We start from the raw sequence: 23,518 nt of genomic DNA, 5'->3' as shown, positions 1-23,518 counted from the left end.
ATAACTTTACAATATATCAAGGTTAAGGATAAATAATGATGTGCAGATAATCTGGATAGCCTCATATACAGGTAGCAGGGGTATAATTTGTCAAGATTTGAATACATAATGGCACAGAAAGAAATTCAAAGTTTTGAGTATTACATTCATGCCTGGTTTGAATGATGTATGTGTAATCAACATAAGAAAAAGGCTTTAGGAGAGAGAAGAAATATATTGATAACTGGCAACAAGGAGAAGAAGACACCTGCATTGATGGGCAAAAATCACTGTAATTATTACATTGGCTCTTTCAAAATTGGTTCACATTTACAATTCTTTACCCACCTGAAGAAGGTATCATTTGGTTTTCCTTGAGAGAGTATTATTGACTTAAATGGAAAAAACTATTTATGATTCAGTTTTGATTTGTGTATGATTTTGTATATTTGCAGAAAGAATTTTAACTTTTAGATTTTCAGTTGAATATTTTGGACAGAATTGTTTATGCAAAAAAGAGCTTTTGAAAATGAAACTTGTTGACAATGTAGCATGTAGCCATTATAATGTTGATAGCAAAACTTAATGTCATGTGTATTGAGAATGTAAAGTAATCCAAACTTTCTGGAAAGAACTTGAAAATTCGATAATGCAAAGCATACAGAATTTGAAATGACAGAAACTTTGGTTTGATTTGGCATTTTCCATGGTTGGTTGCTCTCCGCTGATGTCAGTTTGTTGGTCTGAAAAATACTGTTTCAAACAATTTTTCCAGGATTTCATCAATGAGCAACCAATCAAGCGACCCATCCTGCTCTTGAGGTGTGTTAACGTCGACGTCATTTGTCGTCAAAGTAGTGTCCATGCCTGCTTGGGTCTTATTATATAAAGTTACCTTAGCGCCGCAATAACTTGGCCGTCAGAACTCATGCTCGTCGTATGAGGCGACTAACTTGCTCGCATGGACGGATTTCTTGACTAATTTGACACATGAAATCCTACTCCATTAGCGTAGATCAATGCTCATGTTGTCAATCACTGGATTCTGTCGTCAGGACTTGAGTACTTACAGACCGCCGTGATATAGTTAGAATATTGCTTAGTGTGGCGTCCAAAAACAAACAACAAAAATCTGGTAAAAGACTAGAAAGTACGTTTAGCACTAGATTTATTACCTAGCAAAACATCACGTGGAGCGCCCATGGCAATTTAACAAGCACGGAGAACTGACTAATCTTTGCATACAGTTACCAAAAATGTAATTATTACATTTATTACACTTCACTTTTTTTCTTCGGATTATATTAAAGGTTTACAAGAAACCTGTTCACTGACCATTCTTTGATAAATTTCAGGATGCTTATCTAATTAACATCCTCTTAACGTAAGGGTCCTCGCTGCTTTTGTTCTTCCCGAAAAGAAAGTGCTGGGACATGTTGGGGGAGTATCTACTGGCAGGAGGTCGACGCCCGTATTCCTCCGCCACCACCCGGATGTAGTGAGAAGCGTTGCCACAACATAGTCCCACGTACTGCACGCCAAGGGAGTTGGCTTCTCGTGCAAATTCGGCAATTTCACTTCGTCCACACGTTTGGCTAGGAAGGTCAACCGGGAAAGCCCTCTGTCCTTAAAAACATATATTCACACACAGGTAGATTAAATATATGAACTACCTTAAGGGTTCATATTTGTTATTACGTCGAGGTACGACTTTGTATTGGGGAGAAATTATCAGACAAAATATTTCATCAGTTGAAGCTGTAAAACCACCATTTTAACTTACAAATTCTCAAAATATATTTGGAGCATTATATTTCAGTAAATATCTGTAAATATTGATTATTATAAAGTGTTCGTTCCCGAACCAACGAAATATATTTCTCTCTAAATATAGTGTACTGTACTGGTACATCCATTGCCTCAACCGGCTACTATTTAATGAAACTTTTATTCTTATCCAAGGGGCATTTACAAGTGTGATCTGAATTAGCAATGACATGTTATGTGTAAAAACTCGTTCATAACGAATGTTAACGACTGGTTTCAAGGCCACGAGTCAGCGTTGTGGGTTCATTGCACTGGAGCGTACTTACGTCAGTTTTAGCATTCTTGTTATTAAGCTAAATATAATAAAGAATATGCACCGGGGTTAAGTAACATCCAGACAGGAAACATGAGATACGAAAGTCCCATTACAATTTCATATAATTTCAAATTAATTTCGTAAGAGGTGACAAACATACAAAGAATAAGACAGACAAATATGTACACTGAATACTTGTCAGAAAGAATTTCTTTTACCTGTAACGGGATCTTGGAGCGAAAGGAACGAAGGATGTTCTGTGCACGTACGATACGTTACCGGAAGTGCAATGATAGGCCCCTGTTAACAGACAATAAAGAATCGCTTAAAACATTCAGACCTGAATCTCTCTGTCCGACGCCACCCTGGCATTTCAGACAATCATCAGATATTTATCATCAGTCATTATCGTCAAAGTCGTCTTCATTATGATCATCATCGCCGTCGTCGTCGTTGGTGTCGACATCTTTACTATTATTGTTATTTTCATTGATATGTTGTTTGAGCTATTATCATCATCGTCGTCGTCCTCTATATCACTGCCATTATTTTTATTGTAATTGTTGTCACGTGGTTCAACTATGATAGCTTTTAGGATTGCCACTTATGGTTCATGAGGGTCTACCTTACAAGCCTGTCTGATCTCTCTGAGGAGAGGCAGCATCGTCTTGGGACCACGCCCGCAGTTTAATCCAACTGCCGCCGCTCCTGCTTCCTCTAGCTTGCGGCAGGCGACGCCAAACGCCAAACCATCTACCGTCTCGTCTTTCTCCAAAGGGATAAAGCTGATCGCTGCAGGTAGTCCTGAAGAATTGAAATGCAATGTTCGAGATCCATGTTAGACATGATTGCCATCAGTCCATGACTGTGGTAAGAGGCAACTACAGGGATGGTCAGGCTGGTTGACTGGATACATACACGTCATCGTATCCCAATTGATACACGTCATCGTATCCCAACTGCATAGATTATCTCATGAATCGCTGGATTAACTGGTCCTGACTAGTGAATATACAGACCGCCGCCATTTGGCTGGAATATAGGCGCGTCGCTGGACAAGGGACGCACGCAAACACACGCACAATCAGTCTGAAACATGATTATCTAGCCTCAAGAATGTCGAGTTCTGATTGGTCCACTTGACTCTGATAAAATACCATGTTGAGCATATTCATCCTCACCGTTTCCATATTTGTTAATACACTCAAGAGCGAGCATGGCCTCCCCCAACTCGCTGAAGGTTTCCCCAACAATGTAGTCCGCACCTCCCTCCACCGCCCACTCGATTTGTTCCTGAGAAAAGAATCGGTGACAGAGTTCGGTTTACGACGCTTTGGTATTGAAATGCACTTCAACAGAGTTGTGACGAATATACAAATCAGGGATACTACTACAATTGAAAGCCACCTCTATAAACATGACAGCTGAATCTGGTAATTAATTAGCCGGCATTATTTAAACATTCGTGTAACAGTCCTTTGTCGATTTTCCGACTAACTTATATAACCATTGTTAATGCTTTAAGGGTGGTGACAAAATCTCTTGTTACATGCAGTATGGCACAGTTTCACAGTACATGTGTGATTCAGTCAGTCCGTGTATGCTAAGCGGCGGCGGCGTAGCCTTGTGGTTAAACCATTAAGTCTCGGGTTCGATTCTCATGTGGTACAACTCGTGACGGTCTGGAGTAGAACAGTCCTTCAGCAACCCATGCTTGCCATAAAAGGCGACTATGCTTGTCGTAAGAGGCGAGTAATGAGATCGGGTGGTCAGGCTCGCTGACATGGTTAGCACATGTCATCTGTTCCCAGTTGCGCAGGTCGATGCTCATGTTGTTGGTCACTGGATTGTCTGGTCCACACTCGATTATTTACAGACCGCCGCCACATAGTTGAAATATTGCTGATTGCGGCGTAAAACTAAACTCACTCACTCCCATGTGGGTACACCGTGTTAAGCCCATTCCTGGTGTCCCCTGCCGTGATATTGCTGGAATGTTGCTATGAAGCTTCGTCAGCTCACGCACTCACCCTGTATGCTAGAAAAAACTCACTTTGTCGGTGTTTCCTTCTAAAGATAAAATAGTGAGTGAGTGAGTGAGGTTAGTTTTACTCCGCTTTCAGCAATATTCCAGCGATATCACGGTGGGGGACACCAGAAAATGGGCTTCACACATTGTACCCATGTGGGTAATCGAACGCGGGTCTTCGGCGTGACGAGCGAACGGTTTAACCACTAGGCTACACCACCGCCCCTCTAAAGATAAAATAACAATTTGACTGAGTTCAGCTTAAGAACGTCCAAACGCTCACCTTAAACATGGCTTCCGTCGTCTCAATGGCGTCCTTGTTATCCCTCCTGTACACCGTCGTGTTGCAAAGATTTCCCGCCATTAACGTCCCGGTGTCGTCTGCCACCTGCTTGGCGATCCGCAACGCATCCCTGTTCAACTTCTCAATGTCACCTTCACGGCCAATAACTCTGAGCTTTTCTCTGTGGCCATAGTACTGTAAAACGTAAAAAGTTGTGAACTTTGAAGAAAATATTCGATAGAAATAGTAGACTTTTTGGAAGAAGTAGATAAATTTTCGCTGCCCTTATAAGTATAACATTATGTGCATCAGTTACATAAAAATGTAAATAATCAAGTCGGGTAATCGATCTAAAACTTCTGCACTCGATTCATGCAAGTCCAACAAGGTGATCAACCGACAAATGAACATCTTCGCTGAGTGGAATATGGGATACATATTTCTGCTTCTCTAGCTTTTCTGTTTACCATTTTAATAGTACGATAATAAATTCCCCGTGTATGCGTTTTTTACTTCAACGATATTGGCGAAATCGTTCGGTCTACATCTGAACCCGGCAAGATAACCCATATCATCCCTGCTTCGAGCGGGAAGCTAACCGATACCTGACCCCTAACTTTTGTGTGCGACATCATGAAACGTAACACAAAAGAATGACCCTTGACGTCGTAAAAATTACGTCAGATTTCGTTGCGGTAAAATTTAATGGAAATTTCGAATGTTAATAAAAATGGCAGGTGATCGTTTCTATTGTCGCTTGTTAATGAAGATAAACGACACAAACGTATCCCACGCCCGATAATCGACAGCGGCGATGAACCAACGTGTGCAAATGGCATTCTACAGTTGTTGAATTAATGTTGAATATAGATTTGTCGCGTCTTTTTTGGAGTGTTTGAGTGAAATATTTTTGAGATTTTAACGGTTTTTAAAAATGATAGATTATTGCTCGGTTAGTCTTAGGTGATAGAATATATTATGACCTTCCCTTTTCAGTATCTTGCCTCGTATCATCCCTCGACCGATATCGGACCTCGCCCTAATAACGGTGAGATGTGGACGTCTCGGAGAGATACGGACAAGATATGAGTAAGGAGGGTGATAATATCTACATATTTTAACCTATTCGTCTTCTCTTGTGACACACATGGAACATTTGAGACCATATAGTGTACATGGCATGTAATGTTTAATTATAATAATGCAAGTATACGAGTTTAACTTCTTTGTGTGAACGGTTCAAATAGGCTGAATCAGATCATTAACAAACATTATTCAGTTTCAGATACGTCAAGCAGGCAACACTAACAGATTCGAACTGTATACAGAATATTACCGTAAATGCCAAACAAACGTCACTTCCGGAATTGACAAACTCTTCGTGGAGACCTTTCACCAGATCCGGTCTTTCAATGACCACTTCCGGTACAAATGCACCGGCTCTCAACAAGCCTCTTCTTTCAAATTCAAACACATATCCCTCCGCCACAACAACATCCTCTTTGTCTTGTAGACGCTGAAGCAGACCTTTGAAAGAGAAATTGTTGATTCAGCAGTCAGATGTGCAGAGGTGTCGTTTTCGTCGCTGTATGCAGAGTTAGTAGAAATTATATCAATGGATGCTGATAAAAGTTGACGGAACGCTAATATTCCGCTAATATAGAGAAATTACTTTGTATTGTATACATAAGTAGTATAGGTCCCCTTACTTATTCCCATCAGCATGTCCTCACCCATGAAACGTGTCAAATGACATGCGATAACGCATATATAATGGCCATGATATTCACGTCGAGACCATCTGAATCACTGACAGATGTTTGTGCCCCAGATGTGAATGCATAAATGAGTGTGCTTAGTGTTATGCCGCACACAGCTATATTCCAGCAGTATGGGAGCAATTTGTTAATAATCGAATCTGGAAAAGTCAACCCAGTGATCAACAATATGAGCATCAATCTACGCAGTTGGGATACGATGACGTGCATCAACCACATGAGAGAGTCTGGCTACCTGATCCCGTCTGTCTCTTCTGACAACAAGCATCGGTTACTGACGATCAATTTCGGATCCTCACGGGCATAGATACTTATATGGACTGTCAGCCCAAATTCCATTTGTTGCATTTCCAAAACAACTACATGTGAATGTATTTAGTCTTGTTAAAATTACTGATATCCATTTTTCTGCATAATGTTCTGGCACCAGAATCTGTGGGTTACTATTAATAGATCCAAATTCTTAAACGACTAACGCTCCGTGAAGGTCCGGGATAGAATTTGTTTTCATTTCAGCAACCTTTGTTAGAGGTGGCTCATGGCAGCGGGTTGTAAGGCTCGCTGACGCACGTAATCGTATCAAATTTGCGGAGATGCTCGCGACTTGAATTATTTCCAGAATTAACCAACATACAATCAAAATATATTACCGCATGGTCTATGAAAATTATACAGACAAATTACTACTTATGTATTGAAACGGGACATTGTGGTGGAAGATTTTCATTCAGGGCTTATTTGAAGGGAAGGGACTGGGGAGAAGAGAAAATATAGTTCGGGGACTATGAGATAAATCTTGTGATTAAATACACCGGAGTGTTTGTACCAGAGTGTATCATCACCAGGATATAGAACATGATGTTCTTGTGGAGACAAACCTACCTTTCACTGCGGGCATGGTGTTTGGTCGTCGACGCTGTTCGTCTGGTCACTGTGGTTGTTGAGGTCGCTCTGCACAAACTGAACTCTAGACACGCAGTGATGCTTACGTGAGATGGAGATGCGTGGAAATAAGTCCAGTTGACAACCAGTCCTCCGGGACCATTGTCAACTCTGTTGTACCACATTGTCCTCTCGGACTCTTGCTCACAGATTTCCAATGTGTACATATTTTCTTGTTGTTTATTTATCTATAACATCTATCTATGTTTGTTTTTTGTTGATCTAATCGTTTAAGCTTGTAATTAATTAATCAAGCGAAAACTGCACACATGTATTGGATTCAAGAAGTACTTTAACGAGGTGACTAGAATGATCTCATTTACATATTCATCGGATCGTGATACGAAGTCAGTTTGCACGTACATAATTGTTATAGTCTGGATTTACGCTGTTATCGTCACGTGCATCTAATGCCTGCCTGTTAACCATGATTGGCTGCAATAGTAACAAAAACGAAAGCAGTGGGAACAATGAGGTGTCCCCCATTATTACACCGAATAACCAAAGCTGCCTGTTAGGCGCAGGATTATAGTCACATGACTTCTTCCACCGGGTACCCATTTTCAGCTGGGTGAACGAAAGCAATTTTGAACAAACTCACTTCCCTGAGGTGACACGACATGCATCACATGTGTTTCGTTGTGGGACATGACTGAATTCCTTAGAAACTCTCATGAGTTAAGCTGCCAACCTCAGTCACCAATATACACACCAACTCATGCATTTATTGACTCGGGCCAGGACAGCCTTGTTTTATCCCCACACTGCCTCACCCGTGAAGGTCCCAGGGTAGAATAGGCCTTCAGCAACCCATGCTTGCCATAAAAGGTGACTATGCTTGTCGTAAGAGGCGACTAACGGGATCGAGTGGTCAGACTAGCTGACTTGGTTGACACATGTCATCGGTTCCCAATTGTGCAGATCGATGCTAATGTTGTTGATCACTGGATTGTCTGGTCCAGACTCTATTATTTTACAGATCGTCGCCATATAGCTGGAATATTGCTAAGTGCGACGTAAAACTAAACTCTCTCTCTCTCTCTCTCTCTCTCTCTCTCTCTCACACACACACACACACACACACACACACACACACTGCCTAGTTCCAGACAGGGTGACAACAAGCACTGTTTTGTAACGACCTTTGGTACGCCTTCGGGGTACACGCTCCATGGAGGTTTGATAGTTTAGTTTTCTCACAGTTTTTATCAGGTTTTGCATTTGGGGCAGAGTACAAGCAATGGGTTTATCTGGCCTGGACAGCTGAGATTAGGGGTGACCTTTGACCAGGAAACACCCATTGCGATAGTGCTAGTCTGTTGGGACCAACTATTGCATATACATGTATTGCGTTATTTTCTTCACCATAAATTCTCTCTCTTGAAGCCAAGTGAAAAAAAAAATAAGCTGAAGTAGTTTCAGTCTTTCAGTAACTGACAAGAAACTTGAAACCCAGATCAACTAAACAGTTAAAACACAAACTTATTGTTATTCGCAATTTCAAACAGGCAGGCCGTGTTTGCAGCCATGATTTTTCATGGGACGGATAACTCTAAATCAAAGTTAACGAATCTGGTACTTCCTGTATTTTGCGCTGCGCAGTTTTCAATGGAAGTCAATGACTCAACTGTTGATAATCACACATACTATCGATGCGTCGATAGTTTGTTTTCGTTTCTACAATCGATTAATTGGTATCGGAGACTCAACAATTGCAATCCATCGACTGTTCGATGCATCGTTGTAGCACTAGATCCATATGGTCGTGGTACTAATCTAGGGATTAATTGTCAATGGGTGTTTATAAATCAAGGCATTCCTGGTTTATTTCATCTGTAATGGAAACAACAGATTCTCTTTATTTCGTATTCGGTCGTTATCCTACAGTGGTTTGTGAATAGTAATCTATGGCTTGGCTTTGTGTAAAACTAGACGGGTAAAAGAAATCAGTTCGCCACTTCGCCATGCTTCACAGGTCATCTGGCTGACTTGTTACACCTGTTCTATCTTTTATGAGTGTATTACGAAACACCTGTTTTATCTTTTATGAGTGTATTTTCGTAATTGTGTAAGTACGATGTGATATAATTCAAGGTCGTTCAAAACCGCCATTTTTTTCTAGCGGACTGGCCTCGTTTTGAGATTTCAAATATGTTGGACACAAATCGTAGGAAATGAGACTGTTATGTCCTCAATGTTTTGACTTGAAAATTTAAGTACTTATCTATAATGTCGGTGAATGTCTGAGTGTGGTTTTATGCCGCTCTTATAAATACTTTCAGCAACAGGGCCTTTGTCGCGATACGCTTCTTCCGGTACTAACCTGGTTCCCAGGTCATTTGCGCACGCCAGCTTGTGATATGCGATGAGGGTACTGTACCCTTATTCTCGAAACGTTCGTAGCCCTAAGAATTTGTAACTTTGATCGTAGCCAATGTGTTAAGAGTGGGCTTAAGAAGTTCGTAGGGCTTCGAACGTATGGGAGAATAGCTAGCCAGTTCTGGTTCCAGTTTGCGCGACTACCACATATAGACAGTACTAGCCCCGGCCAACTGTGCAGCCATGTTTCACAGTTACAGTAACTGACAGTCGTAATAGATGAGGATGGTTTTATCGGAAATTTGTTTTTCCTGCAGGGCTTATCGCTTCCTTACTTGCAACTGACAAGCATGAAACCATTCGAAAAGGTAAGAAACGGTGGTGACACAAGGCATGTACCCATGTGTTGAATCGAACCTGGGTCTTCAGCATACCGAACGAATGCTTTAACCAATAGGCGAGCTCACTGCCCATCTGATATGACTAACGTGTGACATTTTCTGTTGTACACATACTATGATATGAACAAACATGGCTATGTTATAAACAAGCATGAAGGTTCAATTCAAATTTACGTAGTAACAGAGTGGTGATTGTTTGTTTTCTCTATTCCATCAGTCTGTTATGCCTTCAACTTTCTTCTTGAGCGCCTGCTGGTAAGGATCCTCGCTGCTTTTGTTCTTCCCGAAAATAAAGTGCTGGGACATGTCGGGGGAGTATCTACTTGAGAGAGGTCGACGCCCGTATTCCTCCGCCACCACCCGGATGTAGTGAGAAGCGTTGCCACAACACAGTCCCACGTACTGCACGCCCAGGGATTTGGCTTCTCGGGCAAATTCGGCAATTTCGGTTCGTCCACAGGCTTGCGCAGGAAGGTCAACCGGAAACGCCCTGGCGCCTTCAACAGACACATTAAAACATGTATGGGCTATATTCACAGGATTTCAGGACAAGAAAACCACGCATCAGAAACACGTGTGTAAACATTCATCATCATACAGCTGTGTTTGTAAACATGCAGTTCATGCAAAACATGTACCGGAAATACGTGTGTAAACATTCAGCACCGTACGGGAAAGATTGCAATCACTCAGATCATGCAATCCACGTACCGGAAACACGTGCGTAACCAATCACGGCATGACAGCCACGTACCGGAAACACGAGCGTAACCAATCACAGCATGACAGCCACGTACCGGAAACACGTTTGTAAACATTCAGAACATTCAAACCACGTACCGGTCAGTGGATCTTTGAGCGACTGGAACGTAGGATGTTCTGGGCATGTCCGGTACGTCACGGGCAAAGCTATAAGTGGTCCCTATAAACAGTAAGGCGATTTTGTGATACAAACGTAAAATACATGTGAATGAACATGGCAGTTAATAGATGAAGCAGACATTGGCTATAGTCATGTATCGAAAATGGCTCAGCTATGCGGTCTTACTGTGGCGAAAGACAGCATTGCTGTCGGTTTGCTAAATATAAACAGGATCAGGTTTGGTCCAATCTTCTAGTTACGACCCTTGGATCTGTCAGAACCTTATGATCGTTAGCTCAAGTTTCATATTCGGCCTGATCTCATTCCAGTTCCTGCTTTACAGTTTCCAAATACAAGTTAACGGCTCTCTTTTGAAAGCTACGTGTAGTTGTCACGCCAGGTCAAGCTGTTAAACTATCACTCACTCACTCACACACTCATAAAAGCCAGGGTTACCTTGCAGGCCTGTCTGATCTCTCTAATGAGAGGCAGCATTGTTTTGGGACCACGCCCACAGTTTAATCCAACTGCTGCTGCTCCTGCATCCTCCAGCCTGCGGCAGGCGACGCCCAAAGCCAAACCGTCAGCCGTTTGGTCCACTGCATGGGGAATAAAGCTGATGGCCGCTGGTACTCCTGGAATGAAGTAGGATTCCTTTTCAGATTCACGAACAAAAGTTTGCTGAAGAAGATTCATGACGCAATTGGAATGTGATTATTCAGAATGTCATCTTATCAACTGCAATTTCTTCATAATCTTACCGTTTCCATATTTGTTAATACACTCAAGGGCAAGCATGGCCTCTCCGAACTCGCTGAATGTTTCTCCAACAATGTAGTCGGCGCCTTCTTCCACCGCCCACTCGATTTGTTCCTGGTGGAAGAGAACATTACACATCCTCAGGTGTAAATTCATTTGCATCCCACGCTGGTTCCATTTTATGAGCGATTGAGCGAGTATTGTTTTTGGATAGGGACACCAGAGTGGACTTCAAATCCATGTGGGGAATCGAACCCGGGCTTTCGGCGAAACCAGCGAAAGCTTTTACCACTAGGCTACCCGTATCATATCCGCATCTGTGTTCCTTTAATAAGCCTTATAATAAATTATTATTTATTATTTATTCCACAGCGAGCAAGTCTTGCAGGTGCTGAGTATCACGGGTCTGGGTCTAACTTATGTTAAACTCAACTCGAGAACTTATAGAATCAACAACTACGACTTTGTTCAAGAACGCTAATTTGTCAATATTCGCAAGATTTTCAGTGTTGTATGTTACATTATTACCGTCCGAAATGGAAGAAGTGTCGCACACTCACTTTAAACATGGCTTCCGTAGTCTCAATGGCGTCCTTGTCATCCCTCCTGTACACAGTCGTGTTGCAGAGATTTCCCGCCATTAACGTCCCGGTGTCGTCTGCTACCTTCCTGGCGATCCGCAGAGCATCTCTATTCAACTTCTCAAGGTCACCTTCACGGCCGATAACTCTCAGTTTCTCCCTGTGTCCGTAGTACTGTTGGGCAAATGCATTATTGTTTAAACTGTTGAAGAATAGTTAAAGTGTATATTTTCTTATTAGCTTAGAACAATATCACTTTGGACATCACATTTGTACATCTACCTCCATACTCTTTTAGATGAAGCTTTTTCGTGAAACATACGACCACATTGTAAAGTGGATACAACTTTTGCCTGCAAGCCGGAAGGTCAACACTCGCATATCTGGTTGTCATGACCACTGATACATTTGGAATACGATAACATCCACGAATCAGCTCATCGAGCCCGATCACCAGATGCCTTTAGTCGCCTTTTATTGCATAGATGACAGAAGACCATTCTGAGAGAAAGTGAGGGACTCTCGTTTTACGTCGCCTTCAGCAATATTCCTGCAACATCACGGCGGTGAAACAGACTTCACAAAATGTACTCATTTCGGGAATCAAACCAAGGTTTTCGGCTTGACGAGTGAAAAGCCGTCATGAAGTCAAGACTTACACATGCAGCCACACTCGCGCATTCACTATGTAAGTGCAATAATTCTATAGTGGATCTTATTGCCTCTAATCAGGTAAGACAATACATAGAAATGAGACTGTGAGTTTCCAAGATCAAAATCGTGAATAGCAAATAATTTTCCTACCGTGAAAGCTAAACAGACGTCACTTCCGGCGTCCACAAACTCTTCGTGGAGAACTTTCACCAGATCCGGTCTCTCGATGACCACTTCCGGTACAAAAGCTCCGGCTTTCAACAAGCCTCTTCTCTCAAATTCAAACACATATCCCTCCGCCACAACAACATCCTCTTTGTCTTGTAGACGCTGAAGCAGACCTTTGAGAGAAAGCAGCTGATAGGTTTAAATGTGAGTTAAGGTACAGACCCGTGATGTGGCTAGAATACAGCTAAAGGCGACGTAAAACAACACTCTCTATTCGTATATTAACCATATTATCATATATATGTCGCTTAAAACATATCCACGGCGGCACATATCTTCAGCTCGTTCCTTTTGTGATTCACTTATCATTGGTTTTTTTTAAATTCTTCGGCTTCGACACGAGAGCTCTCTGCGTTTGGAGCAGGACTCCCTTATTAAAGATTGCGTCATGCACCCTGACCGGACATTGAACTTCCAATCTTCACTATACTATATGACAGGAATTTCTGATTTGCCTCTTAATAAGCAACAAACATTTTTATGACATATTGTTTACGTTATGTTGCTACCAGTAAAGCAAGACGTGCTTATTCTTAAGATTTTCAAAGGAGTCTTATTCCTAAGATAATCGTCATTATTCCCTCTGGTTTTTTTTCTTTCTCTTCACCCATCCAGACATAAACTTTAAGATTTTTTACGTTAATGTGTTCAACAGAAAATCTGCAAAATATATTCCTTCCATTGTTTCTCTTAGATTCTATGGCACACTGAAACCTTATTCTATCCACAATACAATAATGTGACATTTTTATATACATTTGGAAAATGTCGGTTTAGTTCATTTTCTGGATACAGAGAAAACATACACTGGTCATACTAGTCACTATCACTCGTCTAGAAAACTTACTGGAAAAATAGAAAGTTCACTTATATAGAAATAACAAGGTACAACGAACAGTGGATATATGATAAAATATGCAAATACCTTTTGCTGGCATTGTAACTGCAAGTGTTGTTTATGCACTCAAAGTAGGGAACAAAGCCTCTCCTGTTCGCGGTGCTTGAATGTTTTTGGAAAGGGGTTAGAGACACGACTGTGATAAGATCTTTCCAGGTGTTACAGATCTCATCACACCAGTGTGGACACATGCATACTTATCTGCGATTATTCTGGGTCTATTTGTTTATTCCATGCATTCATTCAGATCCACATTGTAATTTAGAGATGTGTGTAATGGCGTCACGTTTGACGTTGCTTCCCGTTGCTTCATGAATAAAGGGGGATAACTCCAAACATAATACGATTTAGTGGGCTATAGCTACGTTTTAGAGCCGATTCGAATGAGGGGCTACTAAACTGGTCATCTCATCCGACACCATGCATTAGCGAAAGGGATTGTCTGATGGATATTGTAACGTCAGTAGCGCGTTTGGTGTTTTAAATTACCACCGCACGCAACAGTAGTCTAGCGATGAGCCACATCAATATCGGCCACTGGTCGCGTCCCTAGCAACCACATAATATCAAGAGTTGCTTCCGTTGTTTGTATTGATGTCACGCTAAGAACAGTTTGAAAAGTGGTAAAAGAGTCGGGAGTCACCCCGAAGATAAGGTGAAGGTCAAGTAAAGCAATAGGTGTCTGCGCATTCCCCCAATGTAGGCTGTCACTAAATGTGAAGAGGCTGGGTACGACAGTTCATGAGATATCGCGTTAACAAGAAACGAGCCCCCCGTTCGGTTTTTTCGTTTGTTTGGATTTTTTGGGTCATTTCTAGCCTAACAACACAATCCAGCCACATTTCAACAGAGACGCGAGACCATAAGCTAAGTGCTTCGTTTCTTGCAATATGTGCAGTTTAATGTGTTTAACGTGATATTGCAGGAATATAGCAAAGGGTGGCGTATAACTAAACCCACTCAGTACTATGTTTAGTTCCATCGCAAATGTGGAAGGTTTTACCCATTACAAGTTATTTATTGCATCTGCGTCATGTTGTGATTGCTGATGAATGGCTCAATTTATGTATTGATCGGTATCTCAGGAGCGGTGCTACTTATGTTGTAGTAAGGGGCATGGATTTGAGTGAATCACTGGTTAGTTGAGTGTACAGCCTAACTCGGGCGATTCAAAAGACGTTTTTTCTCGTGAAAGTCATAGACATATCGGCAAATATGTTCAATACTGTTGTGATAAGTATAAAGGTTAAAGGTTTAGTATAATTCACAATTTCACCTGAAATGTCCTGCTTTATTTCCTTCCCTATTATCAGTAATGAGGGTTCTATTACCTCTGGCACCCAAGTCGAGGTTAAAGGTCCGAGATAATTGCACAGAACGATGCTCATGTTGTTGATCACAGGATTGTCTTGTCCAGACTCGAACAAGAACAGACCGTCGCCATACAGCTGGGGTGCTGCTGAGCTCACTCACTCTGTGTGTGCATATCTGTCCTTTCTTGTGTGTTTGTTTATCTCTCTCTCTCTCCGTGCGTATGTGTCTAAGGCTATGCACATTTAAAATAATTAAAATGTTTTTCCTTCTATACACAATAACAATCGAACACATAATATTTGTGTTTGGTATATGATTTTTTATGATTTTCGATGTTGAGCCTTAAGAGTTAGCCATTGTGGGTGACTTATTTTCATGATTAAAAAAAACGTGAATAACGGCCCCTTCTCAAACTAAAGTATTATCAACTGATTAACTGAGACGAATAAGGGGATCACATTTTCTGGCACGCTGACTTGGTTGACACATGTCCTCGAATCTCAGTTGCATAGATCGATGTTCAAGATGATTGTCTCTTGATTGTGTGGTCAAGACGTGATTATTTATACACCGCCGTCATATAAACGGAATATTGCTGAGTGCGGCGTAAAACTAAACTCACGCACTGAGTCACTTGCGTAACAGATGACAAAAAACCTTTACTGGCAAAGGACTTTTAAAGTACTTTTAGCACTGGATTGTTACCTAGCAACCGTGCTACTGGCCTTTGAGCAAGTACTGACATTTCATATAAACTTAGCATAATTTGCTATATGCAGTCATAATACATGTTCTTTTAGAGCAGGTTATAGTATTCTTTGGATGATATTGAAGGTTTACAAGAAACTTGCACACTGACTATTCTTTGATAAATTTCCGAATGCTGATTAAACTAACAACTTCTTTACGTAAGGGTCCTCGCTGCTTTTGTTCTTCCCGAAAAGAAAGTGTTGGGACATATCGGGGGAGTATCTACTCGCGGGAGGTCGACGACCGTATACCTCCGCCACCACCCGGATGTAGTGAGAAGCGTTGCCACAACATAGTCCCACGTACTGCACCCCCAGGGATTTGGCGTCTCGGGCAAAGTTGGCAATTTCACTTCGTCCACAGGCTTGCCCAGGAAGGTCAGCCGGGAAAGCCCTCTGTCCTTAAAGAGATATATTGACGCTAAGATATATTGACGCTAAGTACTGGAGGAATTAATATTACATGGTTATTGTATTGTGGTCAAAATTTATCACCGTTCAGGTTAATTGCAGGCGTTAAGGTCTAAACCTTATAGGGGGCGGTGGGGCAGCATAGTGGTTAAAGCGTTTCCTCATTATGTCGAAAACCTGGGATCGATTCCCAACATAGGTCCGATGCGTGAGGCCCATTTCTGGTGTCCCCGAATGTGATATTGCCGGACTATTGCTGAAAGCGGCGCAGAACCAAACTCATTTACTCACTAAACGTTAAACTCACTACCAGTGGTGAAGCGGGAACAATGTCGCCCCTGGAAAGAATTACTGTCCTAAATATATACCACTCACAAAACGTTAACGAAAATCCGATTCTTTCAGCGCTTTGGTCACTGCCATGACAGATTGACAACAGTGACGTGGAAGAGTGATTATGGTTTTCCGCCGCTTTTAGCAATGCTCGAGAAACGGCACAAGACGTCTCAGGTGGTCTTGGGTTCGAATCCCGCTGGCGATACACACTTCTCATTATAATTTCATATCATCTGAAATTAATTTAGAGGAAAATTAGATACGGGGTTCAAGAAACAAATGGTCTACGCTTCAAATCAAGCAAACATAATTCATGCACAGGACACAAGGTCCGAGTTGGAATTTGTCTTCACCAAATCCTGCTTGTGGTAAGGGACGACAAACAGACATATACACACTAAATATTCGTCAAAAGAGTGTCTTTTACCTGTAACTGGATCTTGAAGGGAATGGAACGAAGGATATTCTGCGCAGGTGCGATACGTTACCGGAAGTGCCATGATAGGCCCCTGGCAACAACAATAAAAAATCTCTTAGAACATTTAGATCTGAATCTCACTGTCAGACGTCATCCTGTCAATGAAAGCAATCATCAGAGCATCAACAGCATCGACGCTATTATCGTCGTAGGTGTTGACATAATTACTATTATTGTTTTATTGACAAGTTGTTACTTGTTTCAGCAATGATAGCTTATGACCCATTCCGATCTGAAACTCACTGTCCGAAGCCATTCAGGCGCTTAAAGCGATAATCATCATCATCATCATCATCGTCGTCGTCGTCGTCGTCATAACCATCATCGTTTATTGCTGTTACGTGTTTCAGCGATTTTACCTTTTAGGATTCCCACTTATGGTTCATCTACCTTGCATGTATGTCTGATGTCTTTAAGGAGAGGCAGCATCGTCTTAGGACCACGGCCACAGTTTAATCCAACTGCCGCCGCTCCTGCTTCTTCCAGCTTGCGGCAGGCGACATCAAACGCCAAACCTTCTAATGTTTCGTCTTTTTCCAGGGCGAGTAAACTGACCACCGCAGGAAGTCCTGAAGAATGGAAATCAAAACGTAATTCAGCCTGAAGACTCGTCACGATCCATGCTAGAATCCAACAACTAATGCTTGTCGTAAGAAGCGACTAACGGGATCGGATGATCAGGTTTGCTGACTTGGCTAACACATGTTCTCTTATTCCAGTTACGTCCATCAAAGCTCATGATGTCAGTCACTGGTTTATATAGTCTAGGCAGGATTATGTACAGATGTACCTGATATATCTTGAACAAAAGTGGCTAAATTGTCTGAAGCCCATTTTCTAGAGTCCCTAGCCGAGATATTGCTGGAATATTGCTACAAGCGGCGTAAAACTCACTCACTCACTTGAACAGAAGTGCCGGACTGAAGGCGCACATACGCACGCACACACAAACGCGACATGAAACATGACTATCCAACAAATTCAGGAGAGATTGTTTATGCTCACCATTTCCATATTTCTTCATACATTCGAGAGCGAGCATGGCCTCCCCCAACTCACAGAAGGTTTCCCCAACAATGTAGTCCGCACTTTCTTCCACCGCCCACTCGATTTGTTCCTGAGAAAAGAATTAGTGACAGAGTTTACGACGCTTTCAACAGTTTAAATGCACTGTAACATGGGCGTAACAAGGGAATCCCAAACTGCACCTGTCCTTAATTATAAGATTAATTAATCGTAAATATAAATGAGAAACAAAACGGGCGTTTCATGTTCAGAAAGAATCTGGCAATTTGTATATTTTATTGCGTGGCTATCGCAATTTTTGTTTACATGAAAATCATAGCCGCGACCAACCGAAACGTGAGTCAATAACCAATTCAGACAATGACCTACTTTTCAGTCGATCCGAATCTTCTCGTGCGAAAGTGAAAATAGACATCACAAACAACTCTGGTTACACTGAATCCCAATTCCTTGCTTCATAAGAATATGGTATTTAGAACTGAGTTTTAATTTTAAACTTTAATAGCATCGTATTTTTATATCTTATGGCGAGGTATAGGCAACATGACCTTAACTAAGACCTCACAGACTGTCCCTGTTTGATGAGGTCGTAAAATGATTCACAATGCATCCGGCTCAGTGGATACACCCAGGCATATTCAATGTAGTTCTGCCACGTACAGTGAGACTGATTTCAATTATGTACCAGTCCGCTAAACCTTTCTAGCGGCAGAGCCTCGTTTTGAGATTTCCACGATTTCCAGGTTTCCGTTGGTCAGATCTCGCTGTCATTAGTAACTACTCGTCTCTTTCCGTGACCTACAAGAAGACTCGTACCGTTCTCGTACACCATCACTTCCAAGTGGCAAACCAATCAAATCGCGCGTAGTAAAACATGATACATGAAAATGGCGAAACTTCGCTAACTACACAAAGCGCAATTTGAACATAAACTTTAAGCTAAAGGATGAACAACTTTCAACACTGAAACATATTTGCAAAGAGAGTGATTCGGTGAAGCGGTAAGAACCCAGTTTGGAAGACGCGGGAGTCAGCTCTGACTAACTGGTTAAAGCCTGGCTCGCCCCATGACGATGGTAGCATCGTTCTCAGGTCTTGATGCTGCCGAACACAATCGCAACCCAGGACTAGATCGAAGACGCGGGAGTGCGGGAGCGATACCACAATGAAAATGTCCTTGGACCCTCACATGGTTACGAGTCCAACGAAGCGTCCATAAAATCTTCTCCACCAAAGGTAGGGCTATTCGACATCTTCTTCCGTCAATATACGGGTCGTTGAATGCGAGATTCTTTTACATGGGATGGACATGTTCTGTGGAAGCATTGCATGCCCAGTTAGCCACTCGATGGGAACAGACGCATTTATATGCTTTGAAAACGTGTTGAGTTAGTGAGGAACATTTATCGCAACGATACACTCCACATCTAAAGTGGGCATCTAAAGACGAAAATATCGTCTTGCACTGAGCATAACATTTTTTTGCTCTCTCTCAGATGAATCTTATTTTCCCATTTTCCTATTTTTCCTAACGATACACTCCACGCACGACGACTGAGGATCTAAAGATGTAAATATCGTCTTGCACTGAGCGCAAAATTTTTGCTCTCTATCAGATGCATCTTATTTTCCCGTTGTATCTCATATGAAAAACGGAGCAGAATAAGTGTTGCAATACGTCCGTTAAAACTTTTAGATATGCCTTCATAGAGAATACCGAAGAAATGTCATAATATGATGATCATGTATGACAATAATGGAAAATTACAGCTCTGTAAAATCAGTTTTGGTAATGTATAGTATAATCAGAAAATTATTTAAAATGCAAAAGTAGTCAGCAAGCGGGTAATTAGGTCAATAAACTCTTCAGATAGATGCCATTGGAACTCGCTCGAAAAACCCTTGCTTGACGTTAAACAAAGGTTGATCTTGGTTTCTGGATATGAGAGGTCAATATGCGAAACAGATCCGGATGTCACTTGACACAATGTGTAACTTCGGCAATTGATTCAGGCCTTGTATTCCAGCAGGGGGCGACTAGGTAGCCTTGTGGTTAAAGCTGTCGCTTGTCACACCGAAGACTCCTCGATTCCTCACATGCGTACGATGTGTTAAGCCCAATTCTGGTGTCCCCCGCCTTGATATTGCTGGAATATTGCTAAAGGTAGCGTAAAAACCAACTCACCATATTTCAACGCTTTTTTCAAAGCTATGTTACTGAAATATGTCGTCAACTTCAGTTATATTTAAATATAACGTTATATCATTATCATCATCACCATCTTCGTCATCATCATCATCATCATCATTACTAAATGATCCCTATCTTTTGTTTACATTTACACAGTGCTAAAAAATATGCTATGACCGATTATTTTTTCAAAATGACATTGCATGGTAACGACACGATTATTACCATTATTCATCGACGCAACTACATTGCACTGAATAAAAAAAACCCCACAAATTGCAGTAAAGAATTTTTTAGAAATCAGAACGCTCACTTTAAACATGGCTTCAGTCGCCTCAATCGCTTCTTTGTTATCCCTCCTGTACGACGTCGTGTTGGAGAGATTTCCCGCCATCAGTGTCCCGGTGTCGTCTGCCACCTTCCTCGCGATCCGCAACGCGTCTCTGTTCAACTTCTCAAGGTCACCTTCACGGCCGATAACTCTCAGTTTCTCTCTGTGACCGTAGTACTGCAAACGATAACGATGCGTATCTTCCCAAAAATCCAAGTAGACTTTCATGAAGAAATAGATAATTATTCGCTGTCCTGTGTTGCAGTTACGGAAATAACCTGTAAATAATCAGGTCGGATACTGGCAATCTTGTGGTTGAAAGAATGAGCAACGATCTAAACTTTCTGGACACGGTTCGTACAAGACGAGCACCATGATCTATCGACCAATGAACGTCTTCGTCCTGTGGGGTATGAAATGTTTGAGACATAGTCTGCCTCTCTAGCGACATATGGAACATCTGAGACCTATACACTACATGTCTTGTGTTTAAACTTACCATTCACAAGTACCAATAGAAGGCAAGAAATCAGCCTTTAGTACAAAGCATAAAACTTATCAAATCCATATACAGTTGACATCGATGCACGATACCACCTGTATCAGCATTATACCCACTTCGCTTGTCTAGAACTTCGGATGTCATATATTCGCTGGGTTAAAAATGTTTGTTGTAAACGTTAGTCAATATATTTAACAAAATTTGAAAATGAATAAAAAAAATGTGTATAAGCGTCGTATTACCCATCTTGCTCGCTCAAAGTATTATAACGCTTTTGCATATACAACACTCATATAGTTTCATGTTTTAGTTGAAAGTAATTTAAAATGATGACAGTTTAACAGGAACCTATCCATATGTGTTCGATCTAGCAGAATCGGATCAGTTACTGATATTCAGTTTCAGGCAAGACAACACTAACTAGATTCGAGCTGTATACAGAATATTACCGTAAATGCCAAACAAACGTCACTTCCGGCATTGACAAACTCTTCGTGGAGACCTTTCACCAGATCCGGTCTTTCAATGACCACTTCCGGTACAAATGCTCCGGCTTTCAACAAGCCTCTTCTCTCAAATTCAAACACATATCCCTCCGCCACAATAACATCCTCTTTGTCTTGTAGACGCTGAAGCAGACCTTTGAAAGAGAAGTTGATTGAAAATGAAAAATAAATTATAAATGATAGTTGCATAGGTAACAACATCACCGTGACATTAAAGATTGGTTCCTGTTAAGTCACGGAGACACACGAAGGTGCAGAACCGTGCAAAGTATTCGTCAGTTGACATCATTGCCATAGACTTACATGTTAATTTTGTTTAGCATAGATAGTTTTCTAGCATTTGAATTTCGTAAGATCCAAGTCAAATTTTGCATATATGTGAGCAATTATCTTGCCTTCAATCACAATTTCTGTCTGATTGTCCTTTGCTTATTTATGGAATGACAACTTAATCAACATATGTTCAGTGTCGTGATCTCCTTTAACACGGCGGCCTATGGGATCGTGTATTGTGGAACCATACATAAGTTGATAAGTGTATGTCATTAGTTAAATATTGGTTGGAAACCTGAGCTGAAGTAATGTGCGCAGAGCAGAGATAATTTCAAATTTGCCTGTCAAATTTGACAAAGATCCATCCTGATCTCATTTAGTGAAAATTATTTATGCTGCACAGAAATAGCATGCATGGAAATGAGGTCAAACGACGACTACTTTTGACAGGGGCATGTGCATGTAAATACGTTTAATTAGAACGAATAACAAAAAAGATATTTGTAAAAACTGCAGTCTCAAAGGTTCAGCTCACAGACACGTGACCCGATATTAATAGACATATCCCTAGTGCGTTGATGCTTGTGACCCGATTATGTCCACGCAGACGCCATTTAGCCACAATATTGCTGAATGCAGCGTTAAAAAAAGTCAACACACAAACAAACTAAAATGCTACCGCTTGGTCTGTGATAATCAACCAAACAAATTGAGTCGTATATATTCAAACGGATCAGAGCGGTGGAAGATTTAGACTAGTTCCATTCAGGGCTGGACAAATGAGAACATATTCGCTCAAAATATGGTTCAGGGACTGTGAGACAGACCATGTAATTAGATACCATGGAATGACTGCACCAGACAACAGACTACATTATTCATTCCTGTGAAGACAAAGTCACCTTTGACTGGCATGATGTCTTGTCGTCGGTGCTGTTGGTGTCACAGCAGTTGTGGAGGTAGTTCCAGCAGTTGGTGGTCGCTCTGCACAAATTGGAGGGACGCGGCGTTATTTGAGGGGGTTAAAGATGCGTGAAAATAGGTCCGGTTGACAACCAGTCCTCCCGGACCACTGTCAATCATATAGTGCATTACACATTGACCTCTCGCTCATGGACTTCCAATCAAGACAGTTTTTGTTTATTTCTTGTTTAACTAAACGTTTGTTGTGTGTTCAGCCAAACGTTTAAGCTTGTAACAACTGCACCTCTTTTTAGGATTCAAGGTATACTTCCTGCTATATTCTGTCAATCTAGCGAGGACCCGTGAAGGTGCGGGGTAGAATAGGCCTTCAGCAACCCATGCTTGCCATAAAAGGCGACTATGCTTATCGTAAGAGGCGACTAACGGGATCGGATGGTCAGGCTCGCTGACTTGGTTGACACATGCCATCGGTTCCCAATTGATGCTCATGTTGTTGATCACTGGATTGTCTGGTCCAGACTCGATTATTTACATACTGCTGCCATATAGCTGGAATATTGCTGAGTGCGGAGCAAAACTAAACTCACTTTAAGACTGCATTTTTTGCAAATATCGTTTCTTTGTTATTCGTCTCCGGGACTTAACAAGGACCTATTTTTAATGTCACGGTCGTCGCCTATT

General features: G+C 41.5%; 3 protein-coding genes across 3 annotated transcripts; all 3 read right to left on the bottom strand.

The window, feature by feature from the left end:
• Positions 1–1,115: 1,115 nt before the first annotated feature.
• Positions 1,116–7,174, bottom strand: LOC137296963 (betaine--homocysteine S-methyltransferase 1-like). Its single transcript, XM_067828891.1, has 7 exons — positions 7,035–7,174; positions 5,711–5,901; positions 4,375–4,569; positions 3,244–3,355; positions 2,688–2,866; positions 2,281–2,362; positions 1,116–1,605 (listed from the first exon to the last, which is right to left on the bottom strand). Exons 1-7 carry the CDS (start codon positions 7,048–7,050, stop codon positions 1,340–1,342), a joined length of 1,041 nt encoding a protein of 346 aa, XP_067684992.1. The 5' UTR covers positions 7,051–7,174; the 3' UTR covers positions 1,116–1,339.
• Positions 7,175–8,914: 1,740 nt separating this feature from the next.
• Positions 8,915–13,919, bottom strand: LOC137296962 (betaine--homocysteine S-methyltransferase 1-like). Its single transcript, XM_067828890.1, has 7 exons — positions 13,824–13,919; positions 12,821–13,011; positions 11,996–12,190; positions 11,438–11,549; positions 11,133–11,311; positions 10,655–10,736; positions 8,915–10,311 (listed from the first exon to the last, which is right to left on the bottom strand). Exons 1-7 carry the CDS (start codon positions 13,834–13,836, stop codon positions 10,028–10,030), a joined length of 1,056 nt encoding a protein of 351 aa, XP_067684991.1. The 5' UTR covers positions 13,837–13,919; the 3' UTR covers positions 8,915–10,027.
• A 1,849-nt stretch (positions 13,920–15,768) lies between these two features.
• LOC137296965 (betaine--homocysteine S-methyltransferase 1-like) lies at positions 15,769–23,127 on the bottom strand. The gene is made up of 7 exons (XM_067828894.1): positions 22,816–23,127; positions 21,584–21,774; positions 20,615–20,809; positions 18,090–18,201; positions 17,475–17,653; positions 17,034–17,115; positions 15,769–16,260 (listed from the first exon to the last, which is right to left on the bottom strand). Exons 1-7 carry the CDS (start codon positions 22,826–22,828, stop codon positions 15,998–16,000), a joined length of 1,035 nt encoding a protein of 344 aa, XP_067684995.1. The 5' UTR covers positions 22,829–23,127; the 3' UTR covers positions 15,769–15,997.
• Positions 23,128–23,518: the final 391 nt, after the last annotated feature.

The sequence above is a fragment of the Haliotis asinina genome, chromosome 9 (genome assembly GCF_037392515.1).
Source record: "Haliotis asinina isolate JCU_RB_2024 chromosome 9, JCU_Hal_asi_v2, whole genome shotgun sequence".
NCBI classification, from domain to species: domain Eukaryota; kingdom Metazoa; phylum Mollusca; class Gastropoda; order Lepetellida; family Haliotidae; genus Haliotis; species Haliotis asinina.
Note: the sequence above shows the minus strand (reverse complement) of the source record. Positions and strands in the feature narration are given on the sequence as shown.

Coding starts and splice junctions, on each gene's coding strand:
- LOC137296963 (XM_067828891.1), bottom strand. Junction 4,570..5,710: donor ACGTTTGTTTGGCATTTACG/GTAATATTCTGT, acceptor TACGTTTTACAG/TACTATGGCCACAGAGAAAA. Junction 1,606..2,280: donor GCTCCAAGATCCCGTTACAG/GTAAAAGAAATT, acceptor TATGTTTTTAAG/GACAGAGGGCTTTCCCGGTT.
- LOC137296962 (XM_067828890.1), bottom strand. Junction 12,191..12,820: donor ACGTCTGTTTAGCTTTCACG/GTAGGAAAATTA, acceptor TTTGCCCAACAG/TACTACGGACACAGGGAGAA. Junction 10,737..11,132: donor AGATCAGACAGGCCTGCAAG/GTAACCCTGGCT, acceptor TACTGTTTATAG/GGACCACTTATAGCTTTGCC.
- LOC137296965 (XM_067828894.1), bottom strand. Junction 20,810..21,583: donor ACGTTTGTTTGGCATTTACG/GTAATATTCTGT, acceptor TATCGTTTGCAG/TACTACGGTCACAGAGAGAA. Junction 17,116..17,474: donor ACATCAGACATACATGCAAG/GTAGATGAACCA, acceptor TGTTGTTGCCAG/GGGCCTATCATGGCACTTCC.